Genomic DNA, 23,345 nt, shown 5'->3' with positions numbered 1-23,345 from the left:
TTTTTTGTAACAATTTAATATTTAATGTAAGGAACTAACAAAATTTAAGACTAATGGCTCAAAATGTTTACTAGCAAATGAAATCTCTCAAAACATTATCAAATATCAAAATCCTTAATTCATCTCAGTATCAGTTGTGTGTAAACATTCAGATTAAGTCTGGCTACACTATGGAAATCATCATTTCAGGCTGCTAGTGTGATCAGTGACTAAACTTACCTATTGTTCTCACTTTACAGAACTGTCCAAAAACAGTTGTCAGGTTTTAGTATTAGACCAGAATAATAAAATCACTGAAAATTAACATGCAGGTAAACTTTGGGTCATGAAGTAACAAATCCTGAGGCAAGGAAACAAGTAACAGGAGGAAAATACACAACTGATTTGTTATATAATGACTGTATAACTTTTTTCCCAGAATACATCTTAATATGGAGCAAACATACACTGTAAAAAAAATCCTGTTGTTTTTACAAAAAAACGCTGGCAGCTGTGGTTAAAATGTAAACCACTTTACAGAACAACCTGTACATTTTACAGTTTAAAACGGTTAATTTATACACTCGCAATGTTAAATTTACAGTAAAAAATTCATAAATGTGCCTTCTGAAACTGTAAAAATGTGTTGTTTACTTAGTAAGATGTTTGTTATTCGCCATACTAACTACAGAAGGGCACATGATGACATGAAGTTCATCACAAGTAGCTGTTCCAGGAACAATGACCAATTAATGTATAGTTACTGCGCTCAGAATCACTCACACAAACACTAAACACCATCATGGTAACACATGTGAGATTTAAATAATGCAGTAAACATGAACTAAACTACATCAAATATAACACAGAACACCCAGTGTATGTAACTGATATTAAAAATATGATGAAACATAACACTTCCCATAAAATATAATGAAAAATAATTGTCATGCAGGGAATTGTGGGAAAGCCCGTAATTTTACATTTACATTACATTTATTCATTTGGCAGACGCTTTTATCCAAAGCGACTTGCAAAAGAGGAAAACATAAGCGAATCATCTTAAGGAGACAGTGGTACGAAAAGTGCCATATTACAAAGTTTCACTATCATCAGAATAGTATACAAAACAGATTTAAGTGCAACAAGAAATGTAAAATTTTTTTTTTTTAGTGACCGGTAAAGTGCTTTTGGAAAATGTGTTTTTACCTTCTAGACACGACCTTGCTTGACATTAGCGACAGCCCAACAGAGAAAGTGTTCTTGGGTTCAAACAGCTGGAGAGAACCCAATTCAGAATGCAGGCATCTCGACACATGTTTTCTAAGTTTCAAACTAAATTTAACTTGACATAAAAACATTTATGATGTGACCAAAGCGAGAAGCTCACAACAACAACAACCTTTCTTTTCTGCTGTATTTCAGTGGAACGAAGACAACTTCTGATGTTTTCTTTATCCTAATCCTAATAATTATTTACTTATTTTACTTGTGGTAAAACCTATAAAGTAAATCTACTGCAGACATAGATCATATGTGTGATTCAAATGCGTCCCATCACATCTGTGCTGGTTTGCTTGTATACACTGCCACAGCGAAAATTCCAGAAAAGGAACAGCCACGTGACAGCACCTTGTATGTGCTGCTTCAGCAGCGGTCTGGACCTCTTGACAGAAGTTAACAACCAGTTAATGATATTAAAACTCTTTTAAATAAATACTGAATGAAAGATTCAGCACTGTGTCGTGAAATTGTCAGAAATGAAACGAACCAACCAACGCATTTGCAGTTAGCATGTTGCTCAGTTGTAGATTCACTCACTGAACACTTTATTAGGAATACTGAGATCTTAATAAAGTGCCCGATGTAGCATTCTGCTGTTGTTGCCATCCGCCTCAAATTTCGACGTGTTGTGCATTCTGAGATGCTATTCTGCTAACTACAATAGTATAGACAGAGTGATTATCCGAGTTACCGTAGCAAACCTGGCCATTCACCCTTTAGGCCTATTAAAAAAAAAAAAACCAGGGACATATGCATTATGCCACAAATGCTGTCAATTGAGCTCAACTTTGAATTGAACCCTGAATAGGCTATTTCTTTTGCATTAAAATGCTTAATTATAGGGTAAAATAGAAAGTCTTGCCCTTTTTTCCCCACTGTTCAACATCTTTATAAGGCAGTGTGGTTGGCAAGACAACCCATTTCATTGTGTAAAATATAGTTCTAGATGTTTAGTCAGTGATATAGTAGGCTACTCTTTATTTTGTGCAGGACTGTGTTGTTATTTTACATTACTAGCTTCATCGTAATGAATGACTTTCCTTTGAAGAATTTACTTTCTGGGAATATTTACTCAAAGGAGTCTCCTTGCAAACCTTGAAACTTGCAGGCCAATTACAAGATTGTAAAGTGGCAATGTGGTGGCTTCAAATGGTGTCTAATCTAAAAGACAGACACAATATTAATTTTGGGTCAAGGCTATCAGAGCATTAAATTAATTTTAAATTCTGTCACCTTTTACTCCATGTAAGAAATTAAGGAATGACATCCTCACTCATCATTCATTTTAAGTCCACAATGATATTAATAGCACAAAAATAATGCACACAATTTCCTATTTTGCTCTAAAGGACATCATATTGTGATTGTAGATACCCCACTCTGCAAAAATGTCCTGTTTTTCTTTAGGAAAATGACAACACAGAATTGAAGAGTAGCTGCAGTGTTTGTAGCGCATTCAGTTGTTTCAGACAGAATTACAATGTGTGGAAGTTTACTTGCAAGAACATAACATACAAAAACCCCACCCTCCCAAACCAATGAATTGAATGTGCAAGTTTCCTCGATCATTTTGGCTTTGAATCAAGTTTGAATCTAACGTTATACGAGATGTTTCGTGAGCAGATAACAAACAAGGCAGGACTGAGGCCCTAAAAATAACAATTCAATCATAAAAATATATTAATCTTTCTCCTTTATCACCTTTTGAATATAAATATAGATATTTAAATGTAAATGTAGAACATGCAACAACTAGTCAAAAAAACAGAGTGCCTTAACTATGAGCAAGATACAATAGGATCTAGAACAATATTGACAGGATCTACTTATTGAAATGATACATAAAAGGTTATTAAAACACTTGACGCACAGAAATCAGATGCCATCTGACAGGCGTTTGGGACACAAATGCAACAGTGTGAGAAAAAAGAAAACAGAAATGGTTCCATAATGTAATGCCTTTAAGGCAGTGACGGCCTTAAAGGCACTTTTTTGACATCAAGATCTTGCGTTCTCCAGTTAAAATCCAACACATTCTTTTATTCCTCCTGCTTCTCACAAAGTCTTCCTCCAGCTCACTCTGGCACTGTAGCCGTGGCAATCTCCACTTTTCCTTGCATGTCCTGGTCAATCCTAGGGGGAAAAGAAAATGTACAATGATAATGTACAGCGCTCAGCATCAAAACCATGCCAAAATCTACACAAACACTAGTTGACATCAGCCGAAGTTCAATCGATTTGAAAAGAACTTCAGCTCTGTAATAACGCAACATTGTTTTAAACAACTTAATGCTTTAATAACACCACAAAGGGATAACAAAATGGTCTCGTGACTTAGGGTTAGTTGATCATAAAGATATACAGTATTTTTGATTGAGGTTAAAACATTACTGTACAAACTTAACAAGCAAGGACAGTATTTTAATCAATACATTTGGAACAAGTCAGTTGATTCTGCAATGTTCATTGTACAAACTGGCTTCACAAAACAAACCCCTCTGAAAGTTGATAGTCAAATAAAAGTGAAATTGACTGAATTTGAATGTCTATACACCTTGAGCCCATATTCCGTCATTTCTAAATATTAAAGAATAAATCACCCAGATACAGAAAATTCTGTCATAATTTACTTCGCCATTTTAAACCTTTTTGTACAGACAGTCACCAAAGACTTTGTCAGTAACTGAATTTCTGTAACTGCTGATCTCCTGGGATTTTCACACACAACAGTCTCTAGAATTTACTCCGAATGGTGCCAAAAACAAAAAACATCCAGTGAGCGGCAGTTCTGTGGATGTAAATGCCTTGTTGATGAGAGAGGTCAACAGAGAATGGCCAGACTGGTTCGAACTGACAAAGTCTACAGTAACTCAGATAACCGCTCTGTACAATTGTGGTGAGAAGAATAACATATCAAAATGCTATTCTGAGATGTGGGTTGGCGCTGTTTTGGTGGCACAAGGAGGACCTACACAATATTAGGCAGGTGGTTTTAATGTTGTGTCTGATATAAATATATATCGCTAGACATGGGCTGTTTTCACAGGATGTGTTTTTGCATTCCGTCAGTATAAATGGAGCATCTCACCTCTGTTGCATAGCATTTCACTGATTTTCAGCATCTCTAGCTATTAACCGCGTTTTGGATGCTGTCAAGTTAATTGTAATTTGTAAAATGTGTCCTGAGACCAGTGCACTCTGCTCTGTCCAGCAGTCTTCAAACAGTTGTCGGTTTGTTGCCTGTAGAGCTGCATGTTACCTGTATAGCTGGAGTTGCGCTGACTGCCACCGACAGACTGAGACTCACAAAAACAGAGTTGCTGTTTCCAGCTAGAATAGTTCAGTTGGTAGGAAAAGTCCTTATTACGGAATTTATTATGGTCAAGTAACATGATTAATTGCGTAAATGTTTTAACACTTTTTTTCATATAATTAAACTCACTGAATTAACGTGTTAAATTGGCAGCCTTAACCACAAAATTAATAAAAGCATCTCCTTTTCTGTCCCGCATAAGAAAATTTTATGAGTATGTAAATTATGACAGAATTTCTATTTTTGGACAAGCCATTCCTTTACCATAAAAAAAAAAAGGTCAATTACATACATTTCTAAAGTTTGAAGCCACTTCTCAAAATATAATTTAAGAGATTCTTTAACATCTTTCAATACAAACACTACAGCAGTTAAAATAATATCATCCCTTGTGACCGCTACTGTCACAGATTTACACAAAGAAAGCAGAAATGTGTAGGGGTAGTCAGTGGTGGAACATGCAGCGAGTAGTGAGAATGTGCATTGGCCAACCATGCATTTCATACAAATCATGTGCTATATGAAAGAGTCAAAACAGATGTGAACCACCTGTGACTGAAGTCTTAAATCCTACACCATAAAGTCTGAATGTATTAGCATGGTCATACATACCATACTAACAGTAGCAGTACTGAGACGACAGAACATCAGAATCGAAATCTGGGATGTTCATTTTAAACACATGCAAGTTAGTACATTTATGCAAAAACAGAGTTAGTAACACTGCTATGTTTCAGATTTAGATTCAGAAAATCCTGTTTATTCTATGACACTGATTTTCTTTGGATTTTGTAATGAAAGTTGATTCCAATGTGATGGAACTTTGAGTCAAAACAGTTGCTGTTGGAAATTTTGCTTGACAAAACTTGCTCAGCACAAATTTGAAGGTGCACTCAGTGATTTTATTGCTATTTGCTAAACTTTTAAACAGAAATAAATGAATAGTTAAAAAAAATGTTTTAAATGATTTGCACTCGTATGAGATGAAGAATCTACCGTAGTCATGCCAGTCTTAGAGAAAAAGCACATTCATGAGTGCCGCCATGTTGAGATCATATGACCAGATGGAAACAATTGGACGCTTTCACTTGTGGAATGAATTAAAAATGGCTGACAGCAAAAAGTGGATTTCTACAAAGGCATCAGTAAATAAGGACTTGATGATACAGCACTACAGGCTAGGGCAGGAGTGGGCAAAGTATTTTGGTACAGGGGCCACATCGGGAAAAGCGGTACCAATCGAATTCGACTCTTTTGATGAAAATAAAATACAATACATAAAGTTGACAACTGTTTTTATCTGACCTGTTACTATTCTGAGGCAACGCCACCTCAATGTTCAAGGTTGAATTTCAAACAGCATTAAACTCCCTTGAAGGGCTCTGCTTCGGGAAGGGGCACTCTATCCAAACGAAATTGAGAAAAAAATTATTTTCTCGAAGGGCCCTTCCACAAGACTTTTAGCCAAGCATACTTTCATTCAGTAATGCAATGTTCCCTTCAGAGTACCCACTTCAAGAGTTCGGAAATTCAAAGCGAGTAGGGCATAGGGAGGATCACTTGCAATTGGAATCTGCCCCGGTTTTGTAGCACATGCTGTTAAAGGCACTGCTGCCTCATTTTCTATGCTTTCATGATTTATAAAGAAATCTCATAATTTCTTAAAGAATACTCTTTTGACCGCAAGCCTATATGGACATGTTCACCCCATGCACACTACGACTGCTTTAGGATATTCTTTTAGTACAGTGAACGGCAGGCACATGTGGACTGTCTGCATGTCTAGAAAAACTGGGCTGCATATGGACAGTCCAGCACACTGTCCTGATGATCCTTTTGACAATCATTTAATAAATACTAAATTATAAAAAAGTATAATAAACACTTTTGAATCCACAAATTACATTGATTTTGTATAATAAAGAAATTAAGGCATTTTGTCTTAATACACTAGTAATTTGGCTGTTTACTTGGAGAACGACACAGACAAACCCACCAACGCCTAAATATAAATGCAAATCACTATGTAAAGACCACGGCGGAGTTTCAGTGCAGAATTATAAACCACTACAACAAACAGAAGTATTACTGAGTGCACCTTTCACAGTGCAAGACCAAATATCAGCTGCATTTGCAACAAGTGATAACAGTAAGGATGGCACACAGAAGTAAATTAGCATCTTAATGGCAATCAAGGTTGAAAAGAAGCTTTCAAAAAGCGATTTTTTTTTGGTCCAATGACAAAGTACAAGTGCATACTGAATTCAGCAACACTTAAAAGCCAAACAATCAATTGTTAGTTTCGTGCAATGCAGATCACATCTACAGAGATTTTTCAGGAATCTCTGGAGTAAAAATACAGATACCTTTTACTTTTTTTCCTAGTTTTTTCCTCGTCAAACCTTGGAGGAAAGGCAGGGAGAAGGGGTTAGGGCATTGAAGGTTTCTGAAGATATCACAGCCAACAGCAGGTAGCACTTGGGTGCAGATAGGACTTTATCAGTAAACAATTATAAAGATTAAATATTGCTAAGTGAAGAGCATCTGAAGAGGGGGAAAAAAACCAAACTGTTTTTTTAGTTCAACTGATTGAAACACAGTTGCTTCAGTGAAAGTTATAAGCAGTAGAAGCTGAGAAATTTCTGCAGAAAAAGGAAGTAGTTCACTAATAGGCAGAGCAAAGATTATAAAGTGTATTAAAGGGACACTTACTGTTTAATGCACTCTGGTATGGAAACATACTCCATGGGGACAAGCTCAGCCAAGTCTGTTAGGCTGTACACATACTTGATTTTCTGGCTAAATTTTGAGCTGTAAGTGGAAGAGGTTTTGTAAATGTAATAAGGCTGCATTCACTTCAGGAGATCAACAGTTGAAACATACAAGTAACTAGTCATGATCTGACCTTATAAAAGGTTTTGTGAGGGCCAGGAGGGTGCGAATAAACCAGGATGGGTGCACAATTATCAAAGACTTCAAATTCTTCCTTAACCTGTGAAACAGAACCATGTGGAGTAAATTATAAAAGACAAAACAAGTAGTTTTACAACAAATAGTATGCATCAAATTGTCATTTTTGACCCACATATACACTCACTAAACACTTTATTAGGTACACCTGTACACCTACGTATCCATGTGATTATCTAATCAGCCAAGCGTGTAGCAGCAGTGCAATGCATAAAATCATGCAGATATGGGTCAGGAGCTTCAGTTAATGTCCACATCAACCAGAATGGGGAAACATTTGATCTAAGTGATTTCGACCATGCCATGATTGTTAGTGCCAGATGGGCTGGTTTGAGTATTACTGTAACTGCTGATCTCCTGGGATTTTCACGCACAGCAGTCTCAAGTTTACTCAGAATGGTGCCAAAAACAAAAAACATCCACTAAGCAGCAGTTCTATGGACCTTGTCATCGGTGATTACCTTGTTGATGAGAGAGGTCAACGGAGAATGACCAGACTGGTTCGAGTTTACAGAAAGACTGCGGTAACTCAGTTAACCACTCTGTACAATTATAGTGAGCAGAAAAGCATCTCACATTGCACAACACGTCGAACCTTGAGGCGGATGGGCTGCAACAGCAGAAGATCACGTCGGGCACCCTATTAGGACCATTGCATTCCTAATAGTGGTCAGTGAGTGTATATACTGGGGGGAAATGTTAATCATGCATTTTGGGTTTAAAAGTCATTCTAACAGTCACAATTATTGCAAAAGCTACTTAAAGGGTTTGTTATTTTGTACTGACAATGAGGAGTTTCTGGGTGAACTATTCCTCTGTTTTTTTTAAGCATGGTCTTTAAACGGTGTTGGTAAACACTGGCAATGAGATTCTTCAACAAACATTTTCAAAATCAAGACATCAGCAAGTCTCACCTCCGATCGATTTGCTGATAGCACTTCCTGAGCCAGCCCACACTGGGCATCTTCCGGCGTGAAGTGGCTCCGTTTAGATATACAATCAAATAGTTCTCAGCTACAAGCAGCTCTAGAGTTCCTATGACATACCTGAAAGAGCAACAATATCCTTTCATGTTCTGAGGCATCAGATGAACACTTCATTGTTATTTATTAAAGTTGCTTAAAGCATAAATTCTGACAACATATTCTACAAACATTTCACCATAATTCATTTGGGGTTGTCTGTTAAACCTCTTGCAGAGACTAATGCATCAAAATTAGTATGGACTATCACTTTGTTCCACGGCAGTTTAATATTGTAATTTCATCAATTTTACCCACCTGTAACATAATAAACTGTACAATAAGGAACAAATTCTGATATAGTCAAAGTCCTGGTTCTAAAAGAATACTATAATCATACAGTCTCTATTGATGCATAGGAGAGGAAGGATAGACAAACTCGATTTCGAAATAACAGATAAAGTAGAACTTACTTGAAAAGATTATCCATGATGTATCTGTAATTTGGTTGATTACTCTCAGGCATGAAGCAAACGGCAAAGATGATGATGGCATTCAGTCCATCACCATAGTAACCTGTAAAAAAAGGGAACCATTTCGATAAAGCTACCGGAAGCCCTCAAGATAAACCTCTCAACATTAGCTTGCAGTTTTATAGCAATTAAACAGGTTGACTCATTGGATCCAACAACTCAGCCTGGAGTCTGTGTAATTGTTCATTTTATAACAGAATGCAAAATGGCTTTTTAAGAATGAAAACAACAGCTGTTAGATTGTGAAAGGGAGGGGGGAGGACAAGAAGAAGAGAGAGACAGATGGTAACCAGCTCTTCTGACTGAGGGATGTTCTGGAAATGCTTAGACAGCCACTTCATTAGTCAAGACAGGTTTGTGGTGGTATTGCCCCCATCAGTGGACAATAAATACTGCAGTACTACTCTAAAAAATAAAAGGTGCTGTTCTATGTATAAGCATTCAGCTAAATGCCACCAAAACCATACAAATAAAAAATAAATAAATACTGTGGCAGTACCAAGGAACAGTAATGGTATCAAATGATTACACCATACTGCCCTAAAAAACACAAAAAACAGTAACTCCAACATTGAAACAAGAGAAAAGTGGCTTCAGCTTTTGACAGTAGCATAATACTATTACCACATTCAATGTACCATATTTGCATGGTACTCTTAAGTACTTTAAAGCATATCATGCTTCTTCCTTGATACATGTAAAAAAAAAAAAAAAAAAAAGGTTTTACCACAGAACCATGTCCAGAGAATCTTTTCAAACATGCTTCCTTAAATAGGAATCGACTTCCTCTACGGTACTAATACAAAATGTCCTTGTATCTATTGACATTGAAAGGTACAGATAACACACAGCATGCATGGGAAAGGAAAGGGTTGGTCACTGACCTCCATGACTGATAACTCTCTTGTAGGGCTCGATGGCCTTCATGTCCACTTTGTGGTCCTGGTCTCCGATGCGGAATACTCTCCAGCGACGGCCCTCCTCCCGTTCCTCAGAGCTGGCGTACTCCTGCACTGACTCCACTCCTTTACACAGCAACTCTGTGCTTTTAGGCTTTGGGAGGTCATCTGACAAGGAATATGACAGAGATTTATTAACAATTTGCTTTTGTGTGAATGCGTGACTTTATTTTGCTCTTTTTTTAGGGTGCAGCCTTAACCGTACATGCATTTATATGATTAAGAATGACAGTTTTAGATTTGCTATAAAACAGAAATTCAGATATTATTACGGCGATATACTCTGTCAAGTCTTCAGCAAAAGACCACAGGACAATTTAGATTTTTTTTGTAGCCAAACAAGAATTACTTCAAATCCTTTTCCAAGTAGGGATTCACCGATGTATCGATGGCCGATATTTAACGGCCAGTTATTGATCAAATTAAAGCCAGTGGCATATCCTTATAAGCATGAAAATGCTGATATGAAAGACGGATGGTTTATTTACAATTAATTAGTAAAACGCTTTGTAAAAACTTAGTGAATTCAAATAAACAATCCCAAAATAATAATCGCCACAATATGTAGAAGGGTTGGCACGCCTAAGAACATGTAATATTTAAAGATTTGCTAGAATGGTCATAGCTTGCAAATCTTTATTAGCTTACAACATTTTGGTCAAAGAACTTCAGTCATTCTATTCATTTCTCTGAAGATTCTTCAGTTGCATCACATACATGCATGCATAATACGGTTACCATCAAGATTTACCTGAGAAGTTTTACCAATGATGCTGGCGACGTGCTCAATTGAACCAGATGGCTAATGTTAAAGGTGGTGGACATCCTCCTGCTGGCATGAACTTAATTTTTTTTTACACTAACACTACATATCAAACCATTTTTATTGACCTATTGGACTGTTTGATTTAAAAAAAGAACCTATGGCAGCCAAAACATGAGGTGACATTAAGTTCTTCACTTTCTTTGTGACCACATCAGTGTGTTTGCTAAATCAAACATTTGGTGATTTGAATGCACTTAGTTTTAAAAACCCTTTCATTACTGTTCTGCTATATATCTCTTTGCTAATTAACTAGCGAGTCTGGTGCCTTTCTTATATGGAGTTTTCATGGGCGTGAATTAAGGAAATTGTGAATGAACGTGCACACGCCCCTATTTACCAACGTTTGGAATTAACTAGTATACAAGTTGAACTAATAAATCTGGGGAGTATGAAGGTACGTGAATCCAAAAGAACGTTTTCGTGAAGGCCCATTACTAAGTATTTACAAAAAATATTAATTTAAATATTTACGAAAGATTCATGAATGATGTAAGTGCTTATAAGCCTCAAGGAGGCAGTTTTAAAATGCCAACTGATGTGAAAAACTTTGACACAATAGTTCAAAAAGCAATACTCTTCCAATTTTATAAAAAAAAAAAGTAATGTTGATCAGCACACCAAAAATGAGCTTGATTAAAAGAATCAGATCTGATGAGATTGGATGTAAAAACATGCAGAAATCAAAATCAACAACATTTTCGAACACAAAATAGTGGATAACGCCTGATTTGTATTTGCATTCCATACCATACAAAATGGGTGACATCTCAAAATGAAAACACAACAAATAAAAGAAATCAAGGCTGTTTATCAAGGATTTGATCAGGGTTCGAATGAAAGTAAACAACCATCCATGTAACCTTACCACAAACCATAGGCCTTTGGCCTGTCGCAAACCAATGAGAAGAAATAATCCTTCCAGAACAGAGAGAGCAGAGCAGAAGGACAGAAAGAAAAGAACACACAACACTATTTTACTAAGTGGTATTGTACAATGTCTGACCCATGTCCATGTAATGTTAGTATCTAGCAATGGGGCATCAAAACTAGAGGAACATTTCTACTACTACTACAGTTTTAACTATAAAAGAGTTTGTGAGTTGACATGACTGTATAAAAGTTACTTAATTAGATTAGTCTGGTTGCTTTTTGCGATTATATAACATTCTACAGGTTTCTTTTTGAAAAAGGAAAGCTGAAACTTTAAACATAACGACACAAAAAGGAAATAAAAACTAAACACCACGGTCATACCTTCCCACTCAAACTCATTGCTGTTGTCGGACGGGGTGTCTATACCATCCAGGTCCAGTTCTGTACTGTCATCCAGCTCGTCTGAAAGGACCGATCCCTCACTGTGGTCCAGATTCAGGCTGATGTCTGGGGCCAAAAGTTTCTTTTTGGTTTTCTTAGCACTGTTCAGTCCGTAAGATTGCTGAGCTGCAATAAAGGTCAAAGAACAAAAGCTCTACAAGATCATCTACAAAATACACAGAAGATCATAATATAACTCTAGACCATAAACAAAGCATGAAAGCTTTTTGTGGCATAAATTATTCATCCTGAAAGCAAGAGCAATTTTTGTTTTGCTAGTACCAACAAATGTGTATATCATAATGGCCTACCAGGTGCTCCATCAGCAGATCTAGTGAAGAGCTCTTCGTCAAGCTGAATATCTTCCTCCTCAGGGAGTGGCCTAGCAACCCAAAGAAAACATGTTCTACATTACAGTATTAACTTGGATAAACACACACTAGGGTTAGGTAGTATGACCGTACACATCGTGTGACAATATGTAGGTGTTTCTTCAAGCACTTATAGCACTGTGGGCTTCTGGAAAGTGTTAAAAGAAAAAATTCACACTCTCAATATCTTAGTTTTTTTTCCACTTTGTCTACAGAAAATGTTCACAAGAAGATGTGTCTCCCACAGTGTCTCACATCTCAAAGTCTGTATAGTGTGTATATAATTCCGTGAAGGGAATTACAGTTTTAATGTTTTTGAAATAAATGTCTGACTAATTGTCTTTCTAAGGCTAATTTCATAGCAAATATTGTATGTATCCTAAATACACAAAATTAAATATTTTTACACTTTTGCCATAATTTAGTAAATTAACAGAATTGGCTGGAAATTATGTCCAATTAAAATATTCTGCTAACTGATTTTAACCTGTATTTTTCTTTATTTCTCAAAATTCCCAAGATCTCAATCCAATTGAGCATCTGTGGGATGTGCTGGACCGAAAGATCGATCCACAGAGGCTCCACCTCAGAATTTATAGGACTCGAAGGATCTACTGCTAATGTCTTGGTACCAGATACCACAGGACACCTTCAGGGGTCTTGTAGAGTCCATGCCTCGGTGGGTTGGCACTGTTTTGATGGCACACGGAAGACCAACAGCATATTAGGCAGTTGGTCATAACGTTTTGGCTCATCTGTGTATATATAATTATATAACAGTATCTCTAGCATGCTCTTCAGTGATAATTTTGTCAACTTGTTAAACAAGTAGAATGACTTAAAATATTAGGGTAAAATATGTTTGGTGTGGTGAAAATGACGCCACAACTGTGGGACATTTGTCATTTTTGTCAAATTGATAGAAACATTTTCAGTAGCAATTTATTTTACAGTACTGTTCTACATTTACATACAATATAATTACAACAACTATAGTAATTACTAGGTACTAACACTAAACCTAATCTTAACCCACACAAAGTACATGTAGTTACATAATATTACTTTCTTGTGTAAGTACTGAAAGTATCCTGAAAGTACACATACTGTAAAATAAAGTGCAACCACATTTTCACACAGGACCCACTTTATATTAGGTGTCTTTTACACCCAAGTACTTAAGCATTTGACACAATGTACTTATGTAAATAAACAGATAAGCCACAACATTAAAACCACCTGCCTAATATTGTGTAGGTCCCCCTCGTGCAGCCAAAACAGCGCCAACCCGCATCTCAGAATAGCATTCTGAAATACTAATCTTCTCACCAAAATTGTTCAGAGTGGTTATCTGAGTTACCGTAGACTTTGTCAGTTCGAACCAGTCTGGATATTCTCTGCTGACCTCTCTCATCAACAAGGCATTTCCGTCTGTAGAACTGCCACTCACTGGATTTCTTTTGTTTTTGGAACCATTCCGAGTAAATTCTAGAGACTGTTGTTTGTGAAAATACCAGGAGAACAGCAGTTTCATAAATACTCAAACCAGCCCATCTGATAACCGTTCTGTACAATTGTGGTGAGAAGAACATTGCTAAGAGATGCGATTCTGAGATGCGGGTTGGTGCTGTATTGGCGGCACGAAGGGGTCTACACCAGTGTTTCCCAACCACTGTGCCACAGCACATTAGTGTGCCGTGAAAGATTGTCAGATGTGCCGTGGAAAATGATCAGATTACACAAAATAAATCAGTTTTTCAACCATTTTTCCTAACAGTTGGCTGACCCTCTGTCGTTTTTGGTCCGTATGAGGAAAATATTGTCATAGCTTTAAACATGTCATCATTTGTATTGTAAAATATTGAAAGTCTGAGTCAAAGCTAAAACCATGATAACCTAAATAAAATTTGAAAATTTGAATTTGAAAAGTACCAGAAATAAATAAAAGCATGGTAAAAGATTTGTTATGGTAAAAGGTTTTAATGTGACTTCCTTATAACAAATGAAATGTTGAAATCAATCTGTAGAAAATTTGTTTAAATCTATCAAAAATCAACCCCTGGGACATTAACTAAAACACACAAATCGTGTCAACTGGAAAAGATTCTGCGATGCCATTTGAATCAGAGTATGTCTGCATTGCAATTAAAAAAAAGTCCCACTCAAAAAAGTGGTCACGTGAACATTTATTGGCTATTTTACAATGTTTTTTAACATTGCTCATCCAATCAGATTTTTTTTAACGTATTACTGTTTGGAGTCTTTTGCTTTGAAGCAGTAATTTGTTAATAAAGTAAAGCAGCTGTTTTAGCCCTTATGCCTCATTAATTTGTTATGAATAAACGTATAGTTCAAACTAAAACAAGGAGACAATCAAATTAGAGGAAGTACTATATCTTTTATGTGTAAAGCATTTCATCAGATTATCAAAAAAAATAGGCATTGCAACATGGTTATGTAAAATATACTCTATATACATAAAAAACAATGTTTTAGTTTCCAATAAAATTAACTATATTGTTAAACATAATCACTATGATATAAAATGACACATACGATGATATTTCGATCATACTGCCCACCTTTATATGTAAAAAATACCTTCATACCTGGGAAAGTCCTCATCTTGCCACTCCTCCTTTAACTCCACCCCTTCCATTCTCAGCCGTGCCTCTGTTGTAGCTACCGACTCCTGGTGCTCAAAACTGAAGCAAAAAACAATTAACAAATCCATTAAGCAACCGTTTCAGCTATGAATCACTTTTAATTAGCAACTGGGCTGATCGCAATGTATAGCATGTGATTCACTCACTAAAAAATCCAATACATCAGTTTGAAAAGGGCCTAAAGTCCAAGTCCGATATTGGTTGACACTCATTCATTGATGTGGCAGTTATCACAAAGATACAAACAGTTGGTTACTGCTAATCGACCTCCGAAACAGATGAAAGGAACTCTGAACTACCAAATAAGACCATTGCTTTAAAGCGTCCAAGACTTTAAGACTCAGTGTATCGCGGCTTATGCCGTACAAAAAATGCTCAATTCACTGGATTCTGTATGATATACAGGGCCTCTTTCGAGCATTAATCTCCAATACAAAGGCATGTAAACTCTGAGAATTTCATGCACAACAAATTCTGTTACATCTGATATAAGCCGTTTAACAAATGGAACTAGCTTAAACAGTGTTCACCTTCTTTGGGGAAAATATCTCAGAGGTGACACTGGAAAAGCTGACATTCTTGGACTGTTTTCAAAGTTCGGCTTGTGCTGTTAAGCACAAACTTGTTCTAATTTCTTGGAAACAGCTCAATCTATCATCAAATTAGGATGCTCTTCTTGCTAGAACTAGTCACTTCACAGCGAGATCATTGAAGTCTCGAGGAATGTCTCACCCAACCAGATTTGCTCCATCACAAATTACAATTCTTGAAACAATGACCAAATACTGGATACAATACTTTTATGTACCGTATTTATGATTTAGAGTGTCTATTCACAACAACAAATAAATAAATACATAAATAAATAAAACAAGCCACTGAAACAAATTCACTTTCATAGGCTGTTCAAAAATGGAATACATACTTCCTAGTATGCTTATTGCACACTGCACAGGAAAAAGTACACTGCCCACCATTTAAAACCTAATGTGAAAGTATGATACGCATTTGAAACAGTAGTGTGCAGTATTGTCGTCACAAGTCCTCATTACATTGCATATTAAATTCAGAACTTTTACGTAAATTAATATTTGACTTTTTAAAGGAATATTCTAAGTTCAATACAAGTTGAGCTCAATCAACAGCATTTGTGGCATATTGTTTATTACCACAAAAAATATTTTAGATTCGTCCCTCCTTTTCTTTAATAAAGCAAAAATTAAGGTTACAGTGAGGCACTTACAATGGAAGTGAATGGGGCCAATTTTTGGAGGGTTTAAATAGAGAAATGTGAAGCTTATACATTTATAAAAGCACTTTCATTATTCTGTTAAAATCATGTATTATTTGAGCAGTAAATGTTTAAATCATAATTTTTACTGTCGTTTTAGGGTTTGTTGACATTAAATCATTATAGCAATGAAGTTGTAAAATTTTCTTTAACTTTACACAGAAAAGGTGAGTAAGTGATTTTATCACTAAAATCATGTTAACACACAAATTGTCTTGTAGCTATACTTTTGAAACATTTGATGTGAGTATTTTAAAATTTTAATGTTTACAGATTGGCCCTTTTCACTTCCATTTGCCTCACTGTAACCCAGATTTGTGCTTTTTTAAAGAATATGAGGGAAATAATGTCAAAAATAAATTTTTGCAGTAATTAACATTCTGCCACAAATGCTGTCGATTGAGCTTAACTTGTATTGAACCTGGAATGTTCCTTTAATTTTATTGTTTTCATATTTCATTTAATATATATTTTTGTTTAATTGAGTTATGCCATTTCTACTTTTTTAAACTTCTAATTTTTTTCAATAGTCACTTTTTTTGTGAAGCACTTTGAGCTGCACTTGATGTATGAAATGTGCTATAATATTTATGATTATTATTAATAATAATTAAAAGTGTGGTGTTGAATGTACTGCAGAGTTTGGAAAATGTAGTCGATTATCCAGATTTCCCATGCATACAGAAAATGTGCATTCACTGTAAACATAGTGCATTCAACAGAAATAGTAAGAGTAGTATAATATTCTAAACACAGCCACATTTTTCTGAGCTAAACACAGCCCAAAGATGAGGCCACAAGTAAAATGACATTTTCATAACTTTAATCAGAAGTCTGGCCTGTTTATTGTTGTGCTGTTTGTTGAGTACATAAGGCTGCTATGTCTCATGATTTTAATTAATGAGGCCCAGTAAAATAAGTTATTCACTCACTAGCTGTTTGTGCGTTTCAAAGAAATACTGACACTCAGATGTGAGGGGGAGACATGGACACTGGTTAACTGTGAAAGGGAGCTAATTGCCATGCCATCCATGTGGTAGTCGTCATACTCCTCCAAAGGGACTATTTGCTACTCTTTATATGCCATCCACCCTAGCAAATTGAGTCAAGCTGCAATTCACACTGAACTGTTTGTGGAAAGTCTGTCTCATCATGGGACACAACAGGGCATGTTCACTCATGTCACTGACTTAAGTCCTTGAACAATAAGCTTTAAAGTGTTCTGTTTAGTTTGGGCTTGGATTACAAATCATAAATGCAATATAATGTGGGTGACTAAAACTAAAATATAAATGGGTACTAATATCACATAATCTGATATTACTCCCATATCAATTGTCACACTGGAAATGATAGGTCAAGATAGGTTCATTGCATAATGAGATACAGTAGTTTTCCATGCAAAGTGCTCTGTTGACTACTGCACATTTTGGATGATGTAGAAGGATAACCAGGTATTCCATACCGAAAGTTGCATACTGGACACACTATATAAATACTATACAGTACACATAGTAAGAGTAGTGGTGTGCTATTTTGCAGCCACGGGCCGTGAATTTTAAGTCTAGGCTTTAAGTGCAATTCATGCCATTAAGAAAACACAGTTTCACAATGATTCATACATTATGTGGCAGTGAACTAATAATACCAATTGACATTTTAAAAACATGTCCATGCATGAAAGCCAGAACCAAGAAGGTCTAATACAAAGAAAATGTTGCTTGCAATAAATTGTTTCGTCAGGGTACACGGTTACTTTGGAAAACTTGTTCCGACACTGAATGCTCAAGTAGCCTAATTTACACTTAGAAAACTCCTGATGTTATAACAATGCAAAAAGCACTTACCAATTTGCTTAAAGTGAAAATCAGCCATCTTCCTGTTTAAGACTATAGCTGTGTCCAAAATGACTCACTATAAACTATGCACTTCCAATATATACTATGCGCTCAGCCATGTAGTATATACATATTTAAAGTGTAGCAGTGTAGTATCATCCCAAATGGAACACTTAAACATCTTTTACTACATGGAAGCATTCACCGTTTAACAGCCAAAGGAAGTGACGTTTCCAATGCATGCGATGTGTTGCCACTAGCTTTAGCGCATTAGCCAAACTTAGTTCATTACTTACATTTGTAAGGTGCTGTCTTCACTGATGTTTCGTTAGTTGCTACATTCTCCATTATTTACAATTGTTTTGTCAGACCAGCAACTCAGCTTCTTCCGCTATGTATGGCAAGCTGCAAGCACTGAGTGCATGATGGGTTGAACCATTTTGACGGTTGAAGAAATGCATCATCTGGGTACTCGGTACAGTTCTTTTGTTGCATTTTCAGTTAACATACTACTCGCACTACTTACACTTCAAAATTACGTAGAATAGTGCAGAAGTGCGCGGTTTGTGATGCACATTATCCGTTTGATCAATGGCAATCTGGGGCGATTTCCAATTGGTGGCTCAGAAATTGCACACTTCAGCTTCAAGCACACCTTACTTCATAAATGTACCTGAGTTGGAGAACGGTAGGCGTATATGGCCTGCAGGCTTACCTTTTTATGCCACCACACCCTTGAAAAAGCAACAATAAAAGATGCATAAAAGATAGTGACAGCCAATGGCTGCATCAAAACATAGTGAGCTGCCTACTTAGACATAATTTTGGAGCATAATATGGCACATGCAGCAAATGCTGTCGAGTGATTCCCTGATCCTATTTTACTCCAAAATCAAAAGAAACAAATAAGAAGTTATATTTTCACATAGAACAAAAAGCTTGTTTTAAGATTTTTTGTAACATTATTTTCAACGACAAATACGCATATTGGACAGCCCAAGTATCATAACTGCAATGCGAAGAAGATTGTCATTATGATATTCTCATTACCACAATGTAAAAAAAAAAAAAAAAGATAAATTACTGAAATTGTAAAGAATTTGTACATCCCTTGGTACTGCCTTTTATTTATGCTTATTTTAAAATATGCAATAAAATATTGTTTTTTTCTTTTCTTTGAAGTACCTGTTCACACCAAACAAGCTTGTCTCAATCGTTCTGAAAGAGCTTTTGAATGGAAACAATGGATACCTATGGCACTTTTCACATCTGTCAGACAAATCGACCATCGATAATTTTTTAGGGAGAGTGGTACGATTTTTGTACACTTTATTTTACAGTGTCCTTGTTACACATTACATGTATTGACTAAGGTAATAACAGGAAATTGTGCATAATTACAAGTAACTAACCCTAATCTAAACACTAACTCTACAGTAAGCACGTGTTGTTAATTAATATTACTCAGTACTTGGGGGCAGTGGCGGCTAAGTGGTTGAGGCTCTGGGTTACTGACCAGAAGGTTGGAGGACCAAGATGCCACTGTTGGGCCCTTGAGCAAGGCCCTTAACCCTATCTGCTCCAGGGGTGACCCTGCACTCTGACCCCAGCTTAGCTGGGATATGTGAAAACTAATACATTTCACTGTATATATGCAAAAACAAACTGTGTGTATAATGTGTGACCAGAATAAAGGATTCTATTCTATTCTACTTGTGTAACTACACTGTAACAAGGACACTGTAAAATAAAGTGTGACCCATTTTTTCCCCCTTCGGTATGCAATGAAATCTGACAGACCAATGTGATGAGCTTTTTGCCATTCTTCTAGAGTCGCTGCTCTCGGTGGGGCGCTATGTCTCTGCAGTAACGCCCTCAACAAGCCACGTGATAAAATGCGCGGACTGACGGTCTCAGACACGGATGCAACTGAGATTCGTCCTCCGCCACCCAAATTGAGGCGCGTCATTATGCCACCACGAGGACTTTGCATTGGGAATTGGGCATTCCAAATTGGGGAGCAAAGGGGATCAAAATATTTCAATTTAAAAAATTAGAGCAAGGTTCAGCAATTAATTTGCACTAAGCTTGCAGTAAAATATCCCATAAAAAGATTTGTTACATGCAATGTTTTACTGTACTGTACCACACTGCTATTTTTATTGCAAAGACAATATAAGAAAGTCACTGTTCGAATTGAGGGGGGGTTTGGGCGGTCCTGGACCCTCATAATAGGGGTGGGAATCACAAGGTAACTGGCGATATGATATAATATCGATATTTATATTACGGTACGATATTATTGTGATTCAAAACTACGATATTGTGGTGATGTGGACTTGGCCGAGTGACATCTGTGGAGTGCGAGGCTGGGAGAGGAAGAACGGTAAGGATTGGCACCGGTGCGAAATCACCTCTAACAGCCGTTTTGTGTTGCAGTGAGAGCTGGAGAGGGATAAAAGGACAGTCCAGACCACCAGAGAGGAGAGAAATGCACACAGCAGAGTTGATCTGTGCATACATGTGTTGTGCTGAAAAGCAAACAATTGTTGTAGACTGGAAAGTGTAAAAATGAAATGGATTATTTGCCCGGATCCCACTTCCCCCATCATAAAAGAGCTAGAGACGTGTCACAGATTTAACAATGTTTCTCATTTGTCTTCATTTGACTTAAGAAAATTGATCTGTTGCTCACCAACACTCATCATATTGTTTCTGAAGACATGGATTTAGTCGTATGTTTCACTTTTATGCTGCCTTTATATGCTTTAGGAACTTAAAAGTTTTGTTTACCATTCACTTGCATTGTATGGCCCAACAGAGCTGAAATATTCTTCAAAAATCTTAGTTTGGGATGGCATGAGGGTGAGTAAATGATGAGAGAAGTTTCATTTTTGGGTGAACTATCCCTTTAAACAGTCTGTGTAAATTTTAGACGCAGTTTCTGTACCAGTGTAAAGATGTGCAGGGTAAAGATGGCTTAAGACACCCAACAATGTTGTCTAGAAAGCCAGCTCACTGTGTTTTGAGACGCATCCAATGTGATATCGTTACCTTCCATTGTGTTCAACTGAAGAAGAGAATGTCGGCTGCAGTCGGTCTTGAGTTGAAGTCCTTGCGCTTGTCGACGCTTGTTTTTGTCCATTGTCTGGAGCTGCTGCTTCCTGTGGCGGATCTCCTGAAATGATCGGGCTGTTTCCATTCTGCAGTAAATTCCCTGTTGAGGAGTCCTCAGATATTTCTTCTCCAGAAAGAACCGACGACAATGGTGATAAAGGGCTACTTATATTTCTGTTATCCAGCGTCTCGGATGTCCGATTGGGTGTGTCTGATTCGGTATTACCTTTGTTGGCGTTCATATCTTTTGGGTCTGTCTGGTTTGAGACTTCTTCTGACACTATGACATCTGTGGCCATGATCGATCACGTCAGTGAGGCGATTATGATCGATCAGCACAAGCACACAAAACAATCCTTCAGCACGAAAAACAAACCTTAATATTCAACTACACAACCGGTCCAAACTTCACATATACTTGGGAATCTCTAATTTGTCTTTACACTAATAGAAATTAGATACTGTGGCTAATTTGTAGGTTGCTAAACAATCATGCCAATGTTGCCGTGTGTGTTTAGTGGGCCAGCGGTGCGCAGTCAGTCCGCTTGTCCTCTCCTGCTTCCTTTTTACTGCTTGACTGTTAGTCAAACATATATAACGGTGAGCAATAAGTGTCGATCATATCAAAGCCCACAGAGATAACACTTTAAACGCCGAATACGGTTTAAAGGATAGTTAATATAGCTGACAAACTCCACAACCCCATCCCAACGGTTCCTTTCGCCGGCCGCAAGACTTTTTTTGGAAGTGTTGGGTGAAGTGAGGTGAAGTGTGACTCAGTAATACACGTAACATCCGGTCAGAAATTTGATCACATTCAAAATAAAAGTGACACATAAGTTTAATTATGAAAAGTAACGGATGAGTTCAGAATTTCAAACAGTGGCTGTTTGGTCGCTTGGAAAATACAGAGACAGATGTTGCGGACTTAATAACAACAGAATAAAAACATTACATTAAATGCATCAGATTTATACATATACAAAAATATTTGACGGTTGTTCCTTATGATTTAAACCAGAGATTACTTAGCAGAGACGAGCCACCTCTATTAAAATGAATGGGAGAAATTGGAACGCCCAACGGATGTAGAAGGGAAGTCCCGCCTTACAATTAAAATAGCCAATCACCTTTAAGATACAGACATCACCTGTCAATCAACTCTAGACTGCGCATCCGTAATAGCTATACAAGCCGGGAAAATTACGTTTGTTAACGTAATATGAGGTAAAAAAAAAAAAAAATAAAAAAAAATTATATATATTATATATATATATATACATTTTTTTTTTTTACATTAAATGTAATTTTTTACATTTACATTACATTAAATCTGATGCATTTAATGTAATGCATATATATATCACAATTTATGATATCAGTATTTTCATATTTTATTGATGATTTGAAATATTTTCTTTGATCGTAATCTTGGCCAACTGTTTTTTTTTAAATGTTGGTCTATCTTCATTCAAGTAGATAGGAGCTGCACTGGCATGACTGGAAAGAGCCTCCTGAAAGCGTTCCAAACATGGCCGACAGTGTCTGGTGACATTTCCTTTTTTTTTTTTTTTAGAATATCAGAATTTACAAACAAACATGCTGCATAAAATCAGTTTCTTCAGATTAGGATACAGATAAATATAGCCAGAGGGAGCAGCACTTAATATAAACATAGGAAATATATATGTAGTCTTAGTAACAAAAATAAGGATGATTTATAAAAGGAAAGAGAAACATTCAAATAAATACATTAAAATAAATAAACGGTAGGAAATTATAACATAAGGGGAGAATTCAGTCTTTGTTCAGCTATTTACCTCAGTTGGGAAGTGTTTTAGGGTATCATATATTTTTTGTGCTTTAGGACCTTTCAGAGTTTTTAAGGATTTTATATACAATTTAAATTCATTTTAAAAAAT

At 36.5% G+C, this 23,345-nt stretch overlaps 1 protein-coding gene across 3 annotated transcripts; it reads right to left on the bottom strand.

The window, feature by feature from the left end:
• Positions 1-44: 44 nt before the first annotated feature.
• bnip2 (BCL2 interacting protein 2) lies at positions 45-22,171 on the bottom strand. 3 transcript variants are annotated; one of them, XM_052119136.1, is made up of 11 exons: positions 21,361-22,171; positions 15,121-15,216; positions 12,452-12,522; positions 12,081-12,266; positions 9,926-10,108; positions 8,982-9,084; positions 8,461-8,592; positions 7,482-7,568; positions 7,289-7,387; positions 6,943-6,978; positions 45-3,396 (listed from the first exon to the last, which is right to left on the bottom strand). In XM_052119136.1, the coding sequence occupies exons 1-11, from the start codon at positions 21,720-21,722 to the stop codon at positions 3,339-3,341; spliced, it is 1,413 nt and encodes a 470-aa protein (XP_051975096.1). In that variant the 5' UTR covers positions 21,723-22,171; the 3' UTR covers positions 45-3,338. The 3 variants fall into 3 exon arrangements, with proteins under 3 accessions (XP_051975096.1, XP_051975099.1, XP_051975097.1); XM_052119139.1 differs by lacking the exon at positions 21,361-22,171 and adding an exon at positions 18,603-18,810; XM_052119137.1 differs by lacking the exon at positions 6,943-6,978.
• Between the last annotated feature and the right edge of the window lie 1,174 nt (positions 22,172-23,345).

The sequence above is a fragment of the Xyrauchen texanus genome, chromosome 46 (assembly GCF_025860055.1).
Source record: "Xyrauchen texanus isolate HMW12.3.18 chromosome 46, RBS_HiC_50CHRs, whole genome shotgun sequence".
NCBI lineage: Eukaryota > Metazoa > Chordata > Actinopteri > Cypriniformes > Catostomidae > Xyrauchen > Xyrauchen texanus.
Note: the sequence above shows the minus strand (reverse complement) of the source record. Positions and strands in the feature narration are given on the sequence as shown.